The 19,606-nt window shown below is 56.3% G+C and overlaps 1 protein-coding gene across 4 annotated transcripts; it reads left to right on the top strand.

The window, feature by feature from the left end:
* Window positions 1–2,786: 2,786 nt before the first annotated feature.
* ACVRL1 (activin A receptor like type 1) lies at window positions 2,787–17,902 on the top strand. 4 transcript variants are annotated; one of them, XM_061206261.1, is made up of 13 exons: window positions 2,787–2,825; window positions 3,308–3,499; window positions 5,140–5,314; window positions 8,048–8,116; window positions 8,683–8,934; window positions 9,121–9,332; window positions 9,585–9,684; window positions 10,059–10,205; window positions 10,496–10,771; window positions 11,363–11,560; window positions 14,117–14,247; window positions 15,456–17,092; window positions 17,364–17,902. In XM_061206261.1, the coding sequence occupies exons 4-12, from the start codon at window positions 8,053–8,055 to the stop codon at window positions 15,588–15,590; spliced, it is 1,515 nt and encodes a 504-aa protein (XP_061062244.1). In that variant the 5' UTR covers window positions 2,787–2,825; window positions 3,308–3,499; window positions 5,140–5,314; window positions 8,048–8,052; the 3' UTR covers window positions 15,591–17,092; window positions 17,364–17,902. The 4 variants fall into 4 exon arrangements, with proteins under 4 accessions (XP_061062244.1, XP_061062243.1, XP_061062245.1 ...); XM_061206260.1 differs by lacking the exon at window positions 2,787–2,825 and having other exon boundaries at window positions 3,113–3,499; XM_061206262.1 differs by lacking the exon at window positions 2,787–2,825 and having other exon boundaries at window positions 3,113–3,499; window positions 5,140–5,319.
* The last annotated feature ends 1,704 nt before the right edge of the window (window positions 17,903–19,606 follow it).

Below are 19,606 nucleotides of genomic sequence, written 5' to 3'. Positions count from 1 at the left end.
TGAGACTCTCTCCTCTGTGTTGAACAGATGGATAAATGGAATTCATAGGAATCTGCCCCACTTCTCCCTTAAAGGAGACCCACAGTTCTTCCTCCTTATGTATCCTGTTCTACTGTTTTCATTTGAAAAACTCCCTAGGTTGTCTGATGTAAATCTCCCACTCTGCCATTTAAATGGAGCAAAGAAAAGCCCACCTCACCCTCTGCTAACCGCCCCACGCTCCTTGCTTTCCTTTTTTTAAAAAATATTTATTTGTTTTCTTTATTTATTTGGGTTTTTTTGTTTGTTTTTTATTTTTGGCTGCGATGGGTCTTTGTTGTGGCGTGCCAGCTTCTCTCTAGCTGTGGCCTGCGGGCTTTCTCTCTCCAGTTGTGGCACGCAGGCTCCAGGGCGCGTGGGCTCTGTAGTTTGTGGCATGTGGACTCTCTTGTTGAGGCGTGCGAGCTCAGTAGTTGTGGTGCGAGGGCTTAGTTGCCCCGTGGCATGTGGGATCTTAGTTCCCAGACCAGGGATCAAACCCACATCCCCTGCCTTGGAAGGCCGATTCTTTACCACTGGACCACCAGGGAAGTCCCACTCCTTGCTCTTCCTTCCTACTCATCCCGGTGCAGAACTGGCTACATAATTTGTGGGGCCCAGTGCAAAATGCTGGGCCCTCTTTTCAAACATGATTAAGAATTCCAAGATGGTGCCAGCAGAGCATTAAACCAAGCGTGCTGTCTGTACAGGTTGGACGTGCACGAAGTCAGCCCTGCCCTAGTATCAAGATCAATGCTTGAACTCAATACTCATAGCTTGTCCTGAAAGGTCAAGTTGTCCAATCCCCTGCCTTCATGTCACCTGCCTTCCATAGGTGAGAATCTCCTTGAAGTTTCACCCCACATACCTTTCCTAGGATCTCCAGGCCTCTGCTTCGCACACTGCTGGGAAATTCTTCTAAACGTCTGAATCTAAGTCTTAGCCATTTACGCCTGTTTCCTCTTATTCTGTCCTCACTGAATATGGGGAACAGCTGGTCCTTTTGAGTAATTAATTCTTGTAGACTTGGATGCAGTCTGTAATTCCTTTTCCCTTTCCTCATTGGGCTGAGTCTCCAGTGCTTTCTCCAACTCTGCGTCCCTCCTCTGATGCCTTCCCCAGGTTCTCCATGTTTTGTGGAAAGCATGGGGTCCACAAGAAGCCCCAAAGAGCACCCGTCAGGGTCCAGAGGGCTCCATGCTCTGGAGAGGTGGGGAGACTCCAGCACTGAGGAACAGCCACCCTGCATCGGGCCCCGTCTTCCTCCTCCAAACCCTACTCTCCTTTTATCTGTTTCATGAACTCTTCCCAGATAAAGTCCCCCATCCCCACTGACTCTCCCCAGCGATGCTCAGTTATTGTCCATCTCGATGTTTCTGTTCTCAGGGTGTGTTTCAGACGGAATGCTTCCCTTGGGGAAGCCCCCCCCTTCCACCTCTCAGGACACAGACCCGTGGGCTGGGATTGGGGAGGGTTTATCAGAGACCACAGCGAGGCATAGGGGAGAGTGGATATGAAAGATGGACACCAGCCACACTCCCAGTTCTCCAGCTAATAGTGTGCTGAAGCGGCCACTATAATCTGAAAGAGCAGATACTGTAATCCCATAGTACTTCCTATTGGCTGCAGGACACAGTCCTGCCCTGACACTGAAATTTGGGTGTGCCTTGGTTCTGGAATTCACAAGGCTCACAAGTTGTGAAGCAGCTGTGGGTGGGGGCTGGGAAGGGTTTCAGCAGAGGAAGTGAGGTCAGTCAACAATTGATGCTTGTCTGAGCCTTTAGTCATTGTCTCCCCCAGCCTCTATTCCTGTCGAAGAGGGTGTAGGGGGCTGGGAGGGATGTCCTGGCCCATCTTACAGAATCTCCATATTAGAGCAAGCCACCTTAGAAGTCTGCTTCTGCTTCTAACACCAACATCTTTCCACCTGGCTCTGAGGCCATCACCTCCCCAACCTTTTCATTTATTAATTTAATTAAACACTTTCATGGAGGTCCTGTGCCAGGCTCAGCCAGCTAGCATCTTTGCTATGAACTGAGATAAGCATCATGTCCCTTTATTCTCCTGACAACCCTATGAGGCTGGCACTGTTTATTATGCCCATTTAGCAGATGGGGGACTGAGGCATGGAGAGGTGTCACTTGTCTGGGGTTACACAACTAGTCTGGATTCTGACTTCAGAGTCTTTGTGGATAACCTGGAGGCGAGGGATAAAGTGGAGTCCTGCCTTCAAGGTGCTCACAGTGGTTGGAGCAAAGCAAGACAACAATGTCACTGTTCTGAGCCCAGGCAAGGGCCTGAGGAGGAAGGGTTTGCTTCTCTCTCCAGGAGAAGCCATTCTGCTCCCCTCCCCAAAGCATCTTGTCCGCCTTGTCCCAGCAGTGTCCTGAGGGAGGCTCCCCGTCCCCAACTCTAAAGCTCCATTTGGTGGGGTGAGGGGCCGGCCTCGAAGGGGGCAGTCCAAGGCAGTTCCCAGCCTCTCCCTCCATTCTGGCCGCCCATGGTGCAGAGAGGCATCCCTGTCACTGAGCTGTGCTACGGCTGGAGGGGCTCAGACCGTCACCACTGACTCAGAGCTGCCCCATCTGGGCCTGTTTACCCTGCGCTGAGCGCTGAGCAGTGAGAGGCTGCGGAAGGGGGTGAAGGGGCCGAGGCGGGGAGGCTGAAGAGTTTGGACAGACTGGGGAGTCCCCGAGGGAGGGGGGGGAGGGCGGAGCCAAAATATTTCGGACCCTGCCAGCCCCAAAGTCTGCCCTTGCTTCTGAGCCTCCTAAGCGGAGGACCTGGAGTTTGGGGTGGGAAGACAGGTAACTTCTCTCCATTCTGCCCTCCCCGCATGTCGTTCCCTCGGTGCCCCTCTACCCGTCCAGGATTCCAGGCCGCCCCTCAGCGGCTCTGAGCGGGTAGGGGCACCTCCACCTCCACCCCTCCCCCGGCCGGCCCTCGTACGGTGCCTAGCGTCCCAGCACGGGCCCCCACGGCTCTGGGCCTGAACCCCACGAGACCCCCGCGGCCCAAGGCCAAGGCCCGCCCCCTCGGGGAGGCGGATGTGGGAGGCTGGGGGCGGGAGCGCGGCCTTGATCCCGGGCGGGGGCAGCCGAGGGGGATGCCGCCCTCAGATCTGCAGCCTCGCAGGGGAGGGTCCGGCCCTGAGCTCTGGCGAGGGTCGAGCGGGCGGCCGTCGGCTAGCTGGGCAATAGGAAACGGTTTATTAGGAGGGAGTGGTGGAGCCGGGCCAGGCAGGAAGACGCTGGAATAAGAAACATTTTTGCTCCGGCCCCTTTCCCAGTCCCGGGAGGCCGCCGCGCCAGCCGCGCCGAGCCAGCCCCTCCCCGGCCCCAGCCCTGCCCGGGGCCGCGCCCGGACCCCAGACCCTGGCCCGCTGTCCAGCGCCCGTCGTGCGACCGCGGCCGCCGCCGGGGAGGGGAGGAGGCCGCCCGCTGCACGCTCGCGTCGCGCTGCCCGCAGGGCAGGCCCAGAGGTGAGTCGAGGTCCGCGGGCCGGGCCGTTGGGAGGGGGCGGCTGACCCCAACCCCAGTGGGCCCTTCCCCATGGCATATCCCAGAGACACCTTCAGAGAGGTCGCCGTAGGGTCAGTCCCAGCTCCTCGTAGTGCAAGCCGCCCCTCGCCCTCCACCAACATCTGCCTATCACCCCACCTAAGACTGGAGGGGGCTGGACCGAACCCGCACTGGGAATCAGAAAACTTTGCTCCTGGGGCCCGTCACTTAGCTTCTCTCTTCTCTCATCCTCATCCATAAAATGGGCAGAAGGATCCCTGCGCTCCTTCACTTACAGAGAAGGGGGTCACATGTCCTTCCAGGAACCTGGATTGACCTGGGGGTGGGTGTCTACTCCCAGCACTGTTGAGCCTCCCCTTGAAGCCCATCTTTCCCAGACCAGTCCTGGCCGCTCTTGCCAAAGGAATCTGACACTATAACTCCCTCCCCCAAACCTCAGTTCCAACCCTGTGTGGTCAGATAATCCCCAATGCATGGACTTCCTTCAGGATCCAGGTCAGAGGGGATCCAAGTCTCCCTCCAGCCTGGGACCCCAGGTTTTCAGTCTGCCCTGGAGGTCAGTCTGGAGGCCAGTGCTGTTATGACCAGCTCAAGGCTGGCCACCCACCCCCTCTTTTCTTCTCTAAGGACAAGGGCAGAGTGGACGATAGCTCTCACCCTCTCTATATGGGCAGCTTCTGGCTGAGTCAGGGTCTGTCCGACATCTCTTACCCCTTACTGTTTGTTTGTCCTGATACCTGTCCTCTCATCTTATCAAGTGGTTAAAAATAGCTACCATTTATTGAGTACTTACTATGTAGACACTTAGATACATTTTTGTCATGTAATCCTGGCCACAGCCTAGCAGAAGAGGTGTTATTATGTCCATCCTACAGAAGAGGAAAGAGATTCAGATTTGAATCACTTGTCCAAAGCTCCATGGATGGTTGGGTTTTTAGTAACATTTGTTAAGTGCTTACTATGTACCACTTAGGACTCTGCTAAATAATTTTACTACATTATACCTATGAAATGAGCACTATTATTATTCCCCATTTTTCATAGGGGAGCCTAAGCCTCAGAAAGTTCAAGTAACTTGCCCCAAATCTCATAGCCCTAAGTGGTAGAAGCAGGATTTGAATCCAGGTCTACATGATCCAGAGACCACAACCTGACCTCTGTGCTATACTGTGCTGCGTTTGCATTCTGTCTGAGATCCTAAAATCCAGACTTGATGCTACATCCCAGCGCTGTGAAGTGATGCAGATGAAAGTGCCCCTTTGTGACGGTAAGGGGCAACCCAGGATGAGCAGCTCAGTCTGGTCCTCTGCTGTATGGTCCTCTGCCGATGTGCAGAGCAAGGCGCTTCCAGCCCCATGACAGTCACTGCTGTGCTGAGCCACTGCTGCTGATGGGAGCCGGTTATATCAATCCCTCAGGTGTGCTGGGGAGAAAGGGATTGACATCCACCTTCTGAGCACACCTCTACTCTGCTTCTCCCCAACTAGGGCTAAGCCTACAGCAAACAGATGATTTCTAAACAAACCCGCCTTTGGGCAGCAGGTGATGACAACTGCAGTCTGTTAATGCAATCCCCGCTTGCTCTTTTTCCTCTTTTGAGGGACCTACCTAACACCAAACAACTGCAGAAATAAAATGACCAAGTGAGGATTTATTACCAGCAATTTAAGTTGATCAAGACCTGGTGAACCTGGTGATTCTGGGCAAGAAACCTGACATCCCCGAGCTTCCGTTTCCCTATTGGATTGTCGTGAGGACGGAGATCAGCCATCAAGGTTCGGTACTTAGCACATAAGTATTACTCAGAGAAGGTTAACTCATATTACTAAGAATTTCACAGTGGTAAGTTAATATTTGAAATTAGTTTAGCATTTGTGATTTCTGGCTTAAAACTGTGATGCTTCTAGTCAGCAGGAGTTCTTTCAAGAAGTTTTGTTAGACGTGAAAGGAGTCCACCCGTCTCCAGGAGTCTGTTTGTGCTAGAGTCAAGTCTCAGGGTGAATCAGGCAGGGTCAGCTCGGAGTTGGGACTGATCTGGACTCAGCACCCTCCTGTACTCAATCTTATGCCAGGCCCAGTTAAAAATTGGACAGTCGCAGTTTGCCTCCACTACATTCCCAGGATTAGACCAGAGGCGGATTCTGCAAATGCTGGCAAGCCCTCCCTGCACTGTTCCTGGGCCCCAGAGGCTGGACATGTCCTGAACAAAGCCCGCGCCCTGCCCTCTCTCTGCAGTGTCTCTGAGTCCCTGCTTCCAGTGTTTAGCCTTGTCTGTCCCTTCTCCAGTAGAAGGGGGGAGAGGTCCCCGGGTAGGAATTAGAGTCCCTGCTCCCTGCACTCCACTCCCACTCACCCAGCGGGGTCCTACCCAGTGAAATGAAAGCACGGGGACCAGTCAGCATTGTGTAGGACCCAGTTCTCAAAGTGTGGTACCCACACAAACTGATCAGAATTACCTGGGGAAATTTTTTAAAATGCATGTTTCTTACTGGTCCCAATGGACTAAATCAGAATCTGGAGTGGGGGTGAGACCAAAGAATGTGCATTTCTAATGAAGCACTTCAGGTGATTCTGCTGCGTAATTGTGTAGGTGAGAGGGTGCACTGGAGCACAGAGAAGTGAAAGCATGGGTAGAGGATTCTAGAAGGGTGCCGGCTATCATCCTATTGTTACCCCCTTTTGCTTCTTGCTGCATACTCTCTCCCTAGCTGCTTTCTGGGCAAAGACTGCCAAGGATGGATTCTCGCCCTTACCCCAGTGGGCAAATTCAGCTTGTCTGGGGCTCCCTCTCCAGCCACCAGTCCCACTGTAGAGTGCTTGCCAGACTCCCCACTGCCTTCTGGGAGGGGCAAGAGGCAGGAGGTCAGGCAGAGGCTGGGGACACAGCTGCAGCAGCCCAGGGCTCCGTTTCCTCCCCTAGCCCTGGGCCTCTGGGGCAGAGGAAGCCCAGGCAGGAAGGCCAGAGCTGCCACCAGCCAGAGAGGCCCACGAAGCGCCCCCCTCGCCCCCCCCGAGTCATCCTGCCCTCAGAGCCTCAGCATCATGGATCTTCATTTGGCACCATTCTTAGACTAGGGGCCTTCTGCAGCCTATATGGCCATATGCCCAGCCCTACCAGCCTTACCATGTCATGCCAGAAGACACTCCCCCTCCCTCATGGCAGCTGCCCCTACCTGGGGATCCAGTCCCCAGGCACACACCTGCATACTCTCTACCATTCAGAAAGTCCTTCTTGCTGTCTGACCTCAGTCCTTCTTGCTGCAGCCTCAGCCCTAATCTTCTCATTCTAAACCTTTGAGAAATGAAGAAGGGGGTGGCTTCTGAAGCACTAGATGGTGTGGGAGCTGAGGTGGGGACTGTTATAGATCAGAATTACTCCCCTAATGCTCTCCACCAAACTTCTGGAAAAGTTCAACCAGCCACAGAAGGTCAAACATTCAACGTCTAAGTATGTTTCACTTCCCTTCCACATCACTGGCCCTACCCCCACTCTTTCCCAGGACGGCAAGGAGAGAGACGGGGGCCGGGGAGTGGCTCAGAGAGGGCGTCTTATACTCTGATGAGGGTGCAGAGAGGTTCCTTCACACCTGGCACAGCCCAGCACTGTCCAAGCTTTGTATTGTTGTTACAACCCTGAGGGCTCAGACATGGGCTGCCACCCTGGATTGGGATATGGAGTAGAAAAACACGGGACTGGGAGTCTGGACACCTGGGTTGTACTCCTGGTATTGCCACTGAATCCTGCCCGACCTTGCACAAGCCTTCTCTCCTGACTGAGTCTTAATCCCCATCTTCTCTAAAATAAGAGCTGGGCTTTGTGATTCACAAGGTGTCCTCCTAGGACTCCATCATGGGGGTGTCCCAGCCCCGGGTGGCTCCTGCAGACCCTGTAGCCACTCCAGCCCGCCCTGAGAATATGTCCTGCTCCCTGCTGTGCGTGACTCCTGCCTGTTCTATCCAGACCCCAATCTAAACAATCTTGATTCCTGTTCCCAGCTTGGCGGGACCCTGAATGGCAGGAAGTGAAGACAGGAGCCTGTTTATGTTTGAGGCAGCCAGGCCGGGGGGGCGGGGGCACTGGGAAAGGGGTGGGCAGGGGTGGAGGCTGGGAAGGGGGGTGGGCAAGGGGGCAGGGGACAGAAGGGTGGTGGTACTGCTGAAGAGATGCTCTTTCTACCCTAGTCCCGTAGTCTCCTTCTGCCCTCTGCACCCTCCAGTCTGAACTCAGCAGCAGGAGAGCTGGGAGTCCCCCAAGCTCTCAGTCACTTAAACATGGCTCCCCACCCTTTACCCCTAACAGGATGGTTTCCATGGGGAAGTGAACCAGGACTTCCCCTGCAGGCCCCTCCCCAAAGCCAGACACAGGGAGGAGGGAGGAGGCCTCCCTGCCCCCCCCACAAAAAAACTCCCAGTGATTTCCTCCGGGTGGGAGGGACCCACGGTCAGTGGCTGAAAACACTGAAGGGATCACATTTCATAGATGTTATTGCGCCCCTTCTCCTCTCCAGGGACCATGACCTTGGACCCTCCCAGGAGAACCCTTCTGATGCTACTGACGGCCTTGGGCCTGACCCAGGGTGAGTACTGGGGAGCAAGTATGGAACAGGGGCCTGGGTGGAGAAAGGGCTATCTGGGCTCAGCTCTTGTTGGGCTGAATTTGAGGAGCTGGGGAGGAGGGGGACTTAGGAGCTTGGCTGGAGGGCGGGAGACGGGCTCAGTGAGACTAAGCTCCCGGCTACCCCAACCCTCCTGTGCTGTCCTCCTGATCCAAACCCGCAGACTGCTGCTCTGTCGGACTCCAGGGTGGGACCTCTATCTGGGGGTGCGGGCAGTGGGGATGTTGGCAGGGAGGGCCTGGGAGAGCCCTCAGAGTTGGCGCTGGGGGCTGGGCTGGGCCTGGAACTGGGAGGGGAGGTCCTAGGATCAGGGAAGGGACAGAAGCCTGGTTCCCCTGGTGGCAGCTGCCCCTGGTAGGGATAAGTCACTGGAGGGAAGGATAATCTGAGGATGGAACTGAAGGACCAAGGCCTCAAAGATTTGAGAGCTCAGAAGAGCCGGGGGCAGGGCAGGGGGCAGACCTGGGTATTAGGCTTATCCTGGGGAGTTGGGCCCAGAGCAGCTGAGATTCCAGTGTGTCTCCCAGGCGACCCCGTGAAGCCCTCTCGGGGCCCGCTGGTGACCTGCACGTGTGCGAACCCACACTGCAAGGGGCCTACCTGCCAGGGGGCCTGGTGCACAGTAGTGCTGGTGCGGGAGGAGGGCACACACCCCCAGGAACATCGGGGCTGCGGGAACCTGAACCAGGAGCTCTGCAAGGGGCGGCCCACCGAGTTCTTCAACCACTACTGCTGCTACAGCCCCTTCTGCAACCACAACGTGTCCCTGGTGCTGGAGGGTACGTCCAGCTGCTCCAGCAACCCCTCCCTGTCTTCTCAGACTCTGCCCTCCCCGCCCTGCTTGCCTCTCGTGCTCTGGCCTGGAGGGCGGGGGAGGCAGGACCCTGGGATCTGACTGGCAGAGTGGCAAGGTGGGGGGCGTCTGGCCTGGTGGAAGCTGGGCCTCAGTGTCCCTCCTGTGCCAGCCACCCAGACTCCGCCAGAGCAGCCGCGAGAAGATGGCCAGCTGCCTCTGATCCTGGGCCCCGTGCTGGCCTTGCTGGTCCTCGTGGCTCTGGGTGCCCTGGGCCTGTGGCATGTCCGGCGGAGGCAGGAGAAGCAGCGGGGCCTGAACAGCGAGCTGGGCGAGTCCAGCCTCATCCTGAAGGCATCCGAGCAGGGGGACAGCATGCTGGGGGTATGGGACTGGGAGACCCTGGGACACAGGGTGGTGAGGGTAGACAGGAGACACAGAACCAGAGGGGACCCAGAGTGGCAGGTAGCCGAGAAAGGCACAATGGCAGGCACTCAGAGATTTGACTGGGCGCTGGACGGGAGGGGTTGGTGAGTGAGAAGCCTGGAGAGACACAGCAGTGGGGCCCAGGTTGAGGAGGGAGAGACGGGTTGGGTGGGTGGTGGCTGCCTCTCAGTGGCCTCTCGGTGCTCCCAGGACCTCCTGGACAGTGAGTGCACCACCGGCAGTGGCTCAGGGCTCCCCTTCCTGGTGCAGAGGACGGTGGCGCGGCAGGTCGCCCTGGTGGAGTGTGTGGGTGAGCAGTGGGTGAGCCCGGGGGATGGGGACCAAGAGCTCCCGTGAGCTTGGAGGGGTGAGGGAGCTCTTGGCCTCCGGAGTCACAGGGGGGGCCAGGCCTGGCTCTGAATGGGAATTCTGCTGGCCAGGGAGGGGGTTGGAGATGGGTGAGTGCCAGACCCTTCTGCAGGAGCTGGGGTGGAGCAAGAGGCAAATGGGGGTGGCCTGCCGGCTGCCTTTGGGTCTGGATTAAGTTAAAACATAATCATCAGAGGTTCTGCAGATGAAGTCAGTGCAGCATAATGATGGGGGACTCCTCTGGGGATTACTGTGCCCAACGGCTCTGTGTGTCCGGTATGTGACCCCCTCCTTCCTCTCCGGCCGTCGGATCAGGAAAGGGCCGCTATGGCGAGGTATGGCGGGGCCTGTGGCACGGTGAGAGTGTGGCCGTCAAGATCTTCTCCTCGAGGGATGAACAATCCTGGTTCCGGGAGACTGAGATCTACAACACAGTGCTGCTCAGACACGACAACATCCTAGGCAAGCGGGAGGGTGCTGTGCCAGGCCCCCGGCTCTCATCCCCCCCACTCAGGGCTGGACCACCACCTCGCCTCTGGACACTGACCTAACCCTGCAGGACTCCCAGCTGGCCCTCAGCTTCCTCAGCCCTCTGATTCCAGCTTCCCCTCTGACCTAAGCCAGACCAGCCTCGACCCCAGCCCCAGCTTTGCCCTGACCTAGTCCATCCTCTGTCCCCAGCCCTGACCCTGACCCGTCGAGCCTCCTTCATCCCTAGAGCCTTGGTGAGCCACCTGACCCTCCGCCCACAGGCTTTATCGCCTCGGACATGACTTCCCGCAACTCAAGCACGCAGCTGTGGCTTATCACGCACTACCACGAGCACGGCTCGCTCTACGACTTTCTGCAGAGACAGACGCTGGAGCCCCAGCTGGCCCTGAGGCTAGCCGTGTCCGCGGCCTGCGGCCTGGCGCACCTGCACGTGGAGATCTTCGGCACACAGGGCAAGCCGGCCATCGCCCACCGCGACCTCAAGAGCCGCAACGTGCTGGTCAAGAGCAACCTGCAGTGCTGCATCGCGGACCTGGGTGAGCGGGGAGGAGCGGGCCCTTTGCGGGGGGGCGGGGTCCGTGAGCTCTCCCTTTCCATGCGGTACTGCCTTTGCTGGTTTGGATGCCTGGCGTCGGTGATGACACTGATTGGTGCTTTAAAACTTACAGACATGTGTTTGGTCTCATCTCACCTCTGCAAGAGCCCCACAAGTTGCCTTAACGTTCTTTTCAAGCCCACACCAGCCGAGCTCCAGGAGTTAGGAGAAAGGGGCAGGGAGCCAGCAACCTGGGTTCTCATCCTGGCTTCACTGACTACATCGCTCCCCGTCACCAGGCCTTGGGGTTCAGCTCTGTGAAATGGGCATCATAATGCCTGCCTCCCCTACTCACACCTCGCTGGGTTCTTGCACCTAGAGAGCACCACACAAGCACAGTGTAACTGGGACAGTTATTCTCCCCGTGGCTGCTGTCTCCCAGCCCACCTCAGGGCGGGTCTCCATTTGCCAGCCCCTCTTATGTCCTACCGTCTCTCTCCATCCCACCTCACCCCCGGACCCCAGCCTCCCAGGGGCCACCCTGTCTGTGGGCTGGGATGAGCGGCAGGAGTGACAGGCCTGGTACCCACAGGCCTGGCTGTAATGCACTCCCAGGGTAGTGACTACCTGGACATCGGCAACAACCCGCGAGTGGGCACCAAGCGGTACATGGCCCCCGAGGTGCTGGAAGAGCAGATCCGAACCGACTGCTTCGAGTCCTACAAGTGGACGGACATCTGGGCCTTTGGCCTGGTGCTGTGGGAAATCGCCCGCCGGACCATTGTCAATGGTGAGGATCCCCCCTGCACAGGATGGGGAAAGGGGAATAGGGTGGGTGGATAGACAGGCAGGAGATGGGACTTCCTGCCATGGCTGGTGCCCGTGGCCTGAGGGGCTTGTGGTCAGACCTCCCATATTCCCTTTACTGCCACTCACCAGCTGGTCCAGCTGAATGACCTTTTAAGGTTCATCTGAGTCTGGTTCTGGCTGTGAAATCTTGGGTAAGTGATAATAACAAAAATATTAAGAGCAGCTAACATTTATTGAGTTTAAATATGTGCCAGATGCCACGCTGTATACATGTATTATCTTATTGAATCGTCCTTTGTTGGCAGGGAGGTGGTATTGCTTAGTGGTTAAGAGCGTGGGTTGGGACTCGGACTGCCTAAGTTCAGTTCCTGATTTTGCCGTGTGCAAGGTACTTAACCTCTCTGTGCCTCAGTTTCCTCATTTGTAAGATGAGAATAAAATAATTTCTAGTTGTTGAGATAATCCAAATAGGGTATTCAGGGCAGTATCTGGAGCTGTTCTTTAGCTCAGTAAATATTAGTGGCAATTATTGTTGTAATGACGCATGCTTGACACAGTATCATCCCTGACCTAGTCCATCCTCTGATGGATGAGGGGATTGAGGCACAGAATTACAGCTGGCTAGAGGCAGCACTGGGGTCTGAAGCCAGGCAATCTGACTCTGGGGGCCAGTGCTCTTTATTACCGTGCTTTTTATACCTCTCTGGTCCTTGGTTTCCTTGACCACAAAAATGCGGGATATAATAGTGTTTGCAGTGCCTGCTTATTACTGCCTTATTATTATTATTAGCCAAGCCGTGCAGCATGCGGGATCTTAGTTCCCCGACCAGGGATCGAACCCGTGTCCCCTGCATTGGGAGTGTAGAGTCTTAATCACTGGACTGCCAGGGAATTCCCTGCTGCCTCTTTATTACCGTGGGTGCCACAGGGGACTCAGATTTGGAGGGGCTGAGAGCAGGCGGAGGGACCTCGTTCCTGATGGCCCCATATAGGGGGCCGCCCTGTGGCTGGTGCCCTCCCAGCCCTGGGGTGGATGAGTGCTGGGTGACGGTCTGGACCAGGTGGGGAGGTGATCAGTCTTTGTGGAGGCTGTCCATGGGGAGAGGCTGCTGGGAGTCCTGACAGGTTGGGGACCACCCTCTGGGTGGGCTCAGGTCCCTGCCCCTTCAGACATGAGCTCTAGAGGCTGGGGCTGGGGAAGGGGGCACCTGGAAGGAGCCGAAGCCCCTTGGACCAGGCCTCAGGCAGGAAAGGAAGGCTGGACCAGCCTGGGCTGAGGGGGAGGCTGATTGCCGACTCCTGGAGCGGAGGGAAGCTCTGTCAGCCCCACACAGATTCGTGGCGCATTATAAACACTGTAATCTGGTGTCAGCCCCGGCGCTGATTAAAGGCCCATTAGACACGCTCAGGCCTCTGTGCAGCACTGATTAGGGCTCGAGCAGCACAGGGGCTGGCCTGGAAGCCCGCCACGGGGAGCACAGCTGGCGTGGGCTCTACCGAGGTTGCGGCTGTGCTGTGTCGCCGTGGCTCCCAGCCTGGGGCTGGAAGCAGGGTGTGGCCTGGGGTGCTTTTCTGGGGTCTGGCCTCTTCTGCCCCAGCGCCTGCAGCTCCACAGGCATCATCTTCAGAAAGCTCCTGCTAAGGACCACGCACTTCGGATGACGAGGGGAGGGGGCGCTGCTGGCTGAAGGGGTCAGCAGAGGCCTGTGCCATCCCTGAGAGTGGGTGGATGTGATCTGGACCTGGGCGAAACTCTCTTTCTCTTAGGAGATGTGTTTTCTCCCCCTTTCCCTCATTCCACATCCTCATCCAGCAGTCAACCAGCCTCCCTTCCTTAAGTGTAGCTTGGAGGTCAAGAGCATGGGCTTTGGTTAGACTTTCTGGGCTTAAATCCTAGCTCTGTCACTTACTACCTGTGTGATTTTAGACAAGTTTCTTAACTTCTCTGGCCTGAATTTCATTGCTTATAAAGTGGAGCTAATAGTATTGCTTACCTCATAGAGTTGTTGTGAGGATTTAATGCCATGCAGTTAGGACAGTGCCTGGCACATAGTAAGTGCTCAATGAACATTAGGTATTTGGGGGCATCTGTGATAGTTGGGGCCTCGGAGCAGTACCCAGGTCCTGGGTGGGAGGCAGCTGTGGAAAGACTGGAACAAGATCTGGCCTAGGAATACAATGAGTTTAAGTCTTGACTCTGCCATTACTAGCTGTGTAACCTTGGGCTCAACTTCTCTGAGCATCAGTTTCTTCATCTGTAAAATGGGTCTTTGGGTTGCTGTGAAGACGAACAGGATAATGCATATAAAGTGTTTCTAGCACAATGCCTGGCATATATAGTAAATGTAAAATAAATGGCAGTAATTATTATTATTTATAAATATATTTATTATATTATGGTGTCTCTCTCAGGGGTAGCATGGCCAAGCAACTGGTTTCCTGGACCCTGGGACAGAGGGTGGGCAAGGCTCTCCTCTGGGTGGTATTGGGCCTCCTTGAGGTCCCAAGTGACTGTCCCATTGCCCTCCATCCCTAGGCATCGTGGAGGACTACAGGCCACCCTTCTATGATGTGGTGCCTAATGATCCCAGCTTTGAGGACATGAAGAAGGTGGTGTGTGTTGACCAGCAGACCCCCACTATCCCCAACCGGCTGGCTGCAGACCCGGTAAGGCCTCTCTGGTGGGGCTGGGATGGCGTGGGGTGGTGGCTCACAGCTGGGATTTCTGGGCCCAGGAACTTATGTCTGGCCTCTGCTTCACCTGGATAGATTCTGGGGGACAGAGTCCAGGGTAATTCTCTGGGTACTCCCTCCCACGTCCCTGCCTGTGGACCTCCGGGACCCTCTGGTTATTCTGGTAACCAGAACCCTTCACCTCGCCTGAAAAGTCAGAGTCTCTCTGCTGCATTTCCTGCCATGAAGTTTTTGTTGCTGTTGCTCATTTTTGTTCTTTCTCAAAACACTCCATATACTTATACAGGACACATGCATATGTGTATATAGACACACAGGGGCATGCACGCGCTTCTACACAAACACACACTCACAGGTACACACACATGCACATATATGCCAGACTGTAGACCCCATGAAGAGGAAGAGCATGTCTCCTTTGCTGACCCTTATCTCCCTGTTACCTGTCACAGTGCCTGGCACACAATAGGTACTCAATAAATGTTTATGGAAAGAATGAATACACGTACACATGTGTATACATGTATGTATACATAGACACGTGTATATTTCTGCACAACATACAGATCCACAAAAAGCCACTCATATGCACTCCTGTGCACACACACATACACTCTGTCTCAGGAACCGGCTTGAGCTCTGAGCTGGAGTGAGGCTGGCTCACTCTGGGACCGCTGAGCTTCCTGGGATGGGTTCCTCCCTAGACACATGCATTTTGAGGACGCAGCCAGGGTTGGTGGAGGTGCTGGGAGCCACTGCCCTCTACACTGGGGTCCCGCTGCAGATGGGCATGTGGGAGCCCCGAGGCCTGCAGATCTCCCCTTTCCTGGATCTTGGTGGAGATGAGGGTGGGGTGTACTCACCAGAGGGTGTCCCCGAAGATCTGAGTTACATCTCTCTTTCCGTCCTGCCTGCCTTTCTCCATCCCCTTCTCACTCCACTCCCTTCCTCTTCCATTTTTATCTTTCTTTTTCATCCTTGCCTGGTTCCCGCTATTCTCCCTCTTACCACTTCTGGCCCTCCTCTCCCCCTCCTTTTCGACACGCTCATTTCTGTCTTATCATCCTTTCTGTTCTGCTCGTGTCTCCCCACTACTGGGCATCCTCCTCGCCTCTTCCTTTCCACCTTCCCTGACCCGTGTCTCTGCTTTCTCTCCTCTGCTTTGCTCTCCCTCCCCACAGGTCCTCTCAGGCCTGGCTCAGATGATGCGGGAGTGCTGGTACCCAAACCCCTCTGCCCGCCTCACTGCGCTGCGGATCAAGAAGACACTACAGAAGCTCAGCAACGGTCTCCAGAAGCCCAAAGTGATTCACTAGCCACAGGCCTGAAGCCTGACTCCCCTCTGCCTGCAGTGTGTGTGTGGTGGGCAGTGGTTGGTGGCCTGTCTGGGTAGAGGTTCTGTGAGTGTGTGTGCTGGGGAGGGGAGTGCCCCTCTGTGGGCAGCTGTGCCTGCCCAACTCGGCCCCCAGCCCATCCAGCCAAAAATACAGCTGGGCTGAAACCCAATCCCCCCACCTCACCCGCCACCGTCTGGCCTGCTCAAGGCAGCAAGCTCCCTGACGCCGGGCTCCCTCCCCACTCCCACGCCCTGGGTGCACCCCCTACCACCCCCAGGACCCGATGCAAAAGAGGCCTCAGAGCCAGGGTGGCCAAGCCAGGGAATCCCAGTCCCGGGCCCAGAGTCTGGGCCTGCACTTTACCCCCTGCCGTCAGTTAACCCCACTGCCCCACCAGAGCTGCCAGGGTGGCACAGGGCCCCGTCCAGCCTTCAGTAGACACCCTGCCCTGCCAGGCTTTAGCCTCTGTCCCAAGCCCCAGACACCCAGGCCCATCGGTTTTTCTCCGTGGGTTTGTATCTCAGCTCCAGGCCACCTTGGGCCGTTATCTCCTAGACAAGACCCCCGCTAGCTGAATGCTAGCTGCCCAGGAGAGCGGGTTGCCTGATCCTGGGCCCCTCCTCCACTCCCCTCCTAGCTGACTTATTGTGGCATTAAACCCAAGGAGTCTTGCTGCGGGTGTGGCAGAGTCATAGGCCAGTGGAGGTCAGATGGGCAAGGCCCAGGACTTTCAGAATAAACTGAGAGGATGTCGGAGCCAAGCATGGCCACCAGGGAAGGGCTCAGCTGGGAGTCAGGAGACCCAGGGTCTGGTCCGGGTGCTTGCTCTACAGGACAAGAAGGAGGCCTTCGCTGGCCCAGGACCTTTGTTTCTTTATCTACATATTGAAAGATTTGTAGATGAAGATTTGGTCCCGATGTCTTTTGAGGTTTTTTTCAGCTCTAAAGTTCTTTGAAATGTTTAGCCTGTGTCGGAACTCAGTTCATCAGTCCCTTGTACTCCTTGTGCCCCAGCCCCTGGCAATTTGCCTCAAGATGGAGATTTGAAAATAACTTTAGCTGAGGCCAAGGGTGTCTGAAACGCCTCCTAGTTTAATTCTCCAAGCTCCAGTTCCTGCCTTAACCCATGTCTGTGGCCATCCTTGGGCTCACACAGCCCTGGGCCTTCTGGAAGGCAAGCCAGCCAGCCACTCACCTGCTCTGTAGCTTTGCCTTATCTGCCCAGGGCTGAGAGGGGCCAGGGGCCAGCTTCCTGCAGGGCCTCAAAGCTCAGAAGAAATCTGGCTCCAGCCAGCAAGCCTGCAGCACCCAGGTTCCTGCTCCCCACTGGCCCCTGGCCCGGGCCCACACCCTTGGCCGGGCCCCAGAGAGTGTGTGTCTAGGAAGAACCTGCTGGCTGTAGAGAAACACATGGAAAGTTCGGCGTTTGGAAATATCAAGGGTGTATGTCCATGCGCTGAGGAGGTTACCCTGAATCCTAGGTGGGTAGATGGGCTGGAGGGTGATGGGGCTGGAGGTGGGGCCTAAGGGTTGGGGGTGAGGAGCAGGGCTCCGGCTAGGGACATGACAGCCCCAAACTTGGGAAGACCTGGCCTCGCAGCCCTCAGCCTGGGACAGGGTGGAGAAGGACCCTCAGTTGTCCACAGGAGATTAAGGAAACACAGCCTCCTTCCCCTCCTGCTGGAAACGCCCCAGCACAGCCTCCCTGGCCGGCTTCTCGGCTTCTTGAGTGTTTCTTCCTTCTACCGTCAGAGAGGCACCTTCCCAGGCTGCCTCCCAGCATTGTGCAAGGCCCGGAGGAGAACCAGGAAGTGAAACTGGGTGAAACAGAAAGCTACATGGACCTGCCATGTTCCCACATCGTCGTGGGGCACTCTGCTTCCCGGTAGTGTCACGTCTTCTGGTCACTGGAACCCACCTAGCCCAGGAATCAGGACACTCCTCAAGGGTTTTATCTCCACTGGATTTGGGGGTTAAAAGTCTCCTGAGACTCTACAGCCAGAAACTGAAGGCAGCAGCTCCCCAAAGGCTGGAAAATCCCTAAGAGGAGAAGGTCTGAGGAAGAGGCGGAGTGATGGGGGAGGGTTGAGGGAAGGGGCCAGAGTTGGGAGGACAGCTGTGGCCAGGGAGAGAAGGAGGCATTGGTGAGAGCGGTCTGCATAATGCTTGTGAATTCAGGACGGTGTTCCAAGGCCGAAATTACAGTCTCTTAACCTGGAGATACTGTTCGTGGGAGCATTTAGCTCGTGCTTAGCACATAGTAGGTCCTCAATAAAGCATGGTTGAAGGTCCGGAGCTCCTGCTGAGTCTTCGCAGCCTGGTGCCTCTGCAGTGGCCCATCGCAGAGGGAACCAGAGGGTACGGGGAAGGAGAGGGTCCCAGGGTATCCTGCCCGGGCTTTGCCCTTGAGAGACAAGTCACAGTTGGCACAGGCCCCTACTTGGAGCCAAATCTCAGTTCCCACCACCGGCTGGGAGTAGCCTGCTCGCGGCGCCTCCGCATTGCCCTCTGCTGGCCGAAGGGCTACCCAGCGGCCGCCTCCCGCCCCGCCCCCGCGCGGGGGATCGCCTGCCTTTACCCGCCCAGGAGCTCCTCACCCGGCGCTAGCGTGCTTGACCTTCCCCATGCTTCTGTTTTGTAGGGACTGTCCCCCGAAAATCACATCTAGAAAGGAGCTGCGTCCTCACTCAGAGGCAGCTTGGACCCGCCCGCCTTAATTCCCTGTTCTCAATCCCCTCCTTAAATGGGGCCCCCCGCCTTGCCTGGAGTCAGTCTTCATCCCCAGAATGAGAAGGTGACCACCATCCTCGGGAACCCACCTTGGCGTCCTGGGCGGGCTCAGCACCTTTCCCTCTCCTCCCCGGGAAATTGGGGGCGGGGACATACCATGGGGGAGGCAGGTACTGAAAGAAGACAAGAGGTGACTTTTCCATTTGACCGCCCAGCCTAGAAAATCTGTGCCTTTGCAGTAGAGGCCCCCTTAGGGAGCCACAGAAAGGGGTACCCTTGGTAAAAGGGTATCCCAATTCGTTTTACCACGAGGACCTGCCCTCCTCCCAGCAGCCCCCAAGGCGGCCTCAGGCCTGGAGCCGGCTAGGACTCTGGATGCCTATGTCTATGGACCTCCACAAGAGACAGTACCCTCCTTCCCAGAGGACCTCTTACACCAGCTTTGGGGAAATAAGAGCGTTCCTGGCATCCTGCAAAGGCAGCTTTTCCCCTCCTCCTGTGCCTGCCAGTCTCTGGTCCTTAAATCCCCACCCTGATGTCCACATTATGGTTGGCGTGTGGGCAGAAGGTCCATAGGAATATTACGGAAAAGAAATCACAAGAAGACAGGCTGGGATCTGGGAAAGGAGAATTGGCTCGTTGCCCTCCAGGGTTAGAAGAGTCGGTGGGAGGTCGCGGCATCTAAGCCCCTGCCTCCATGTAGAGCCTCAGGGAACCTGCCTGCCTTTGAAAGAAGAAAACCCATCAACTTCTTCGCAGCTTTGTTCTGCTTTCCTGGGGGACCCCAGGCTCCAATTTCCTTACCTATATAAAGAGGGAGAGGATCATTTGTGTGGTAAGGATTCTCTCTGAGGGGTGATGAGTGTCTGTGTAACATGCCCAAATGAGAGTGAAGCTGGTTCCTGGAGCATGAGCTTTGATGCTGAGGACCACGCCCTCCCCTGCAAGCCCTCGTGGTACCCAGTTCTCCCTATTCTCCCAGTCACCGTTCTCCCTATTCTCCCAGTCACCATTCTCCCTCAGTCCTGCCCCACATCTACCCTCAGAGGGTGGCTCTTCCCCCTCCAGAGCCTCACTCACATCCAGATTAACAGACCAAGAAGTGGCAAGTCCCCATGCCTAAAAGATCCAGCCCTAGGATGGAGCGGAGGGGTGCACGTCCTGAGTCCAGTCTCCCAGGGCAGGGACCGATGCTGACTGTGCAGTCATCACTCCGGGTGGGCGACTCTTGGAACGAGCTGCTTCTACCAGGGCCACATTCAGAT

Source organism: Eubalaena glacialis, chromosome 11 (genome assembly GCF_028564815.1).
Source record: "Eubalaena glacialis isolate mEubGla1 chromosome 11, mEubGla1.1.hap2.+ XY, whole genome shotgun sequence".
In the NCBI taxonomy this organism is placed as follows: Eukaryota; Metazoa; Chordata; class Mammalia; order Artiodactyla; family Balaenidae; genus Eubalaena; species Eubalaena glacialis.
The sequence above is the reverse complement of the archived record's forward strand: the minus strand, read 5'-3'. Positions and strand labels throughout refer to the sequence as shown.

Bases quoted from the DNA above. Each gene is read 5' to 3' on its own strand.
- ACVRL1 (XM_061206261.1), top strand. From the start codon at position 8,053: ATGACCTTGGACCCTCCCAGGAGAACCCTTCTGATGCTACTGACGGCC. The intron at 8,117-8,682 runs GTGAGTACTGGG...TGTGTCTCCCAG, and splicing joins GGCCTTGGGCCTGACCCAGG to GCGACCCCGTGAAGCCCTCT. The intron at 10,772-11,362 runs GTGAGCGGGGAG...TGGTACCCACAG, and splicing joins GTGCTGCATCGCGGACCTGG to GCCTGGCTGTAATGCACTCC.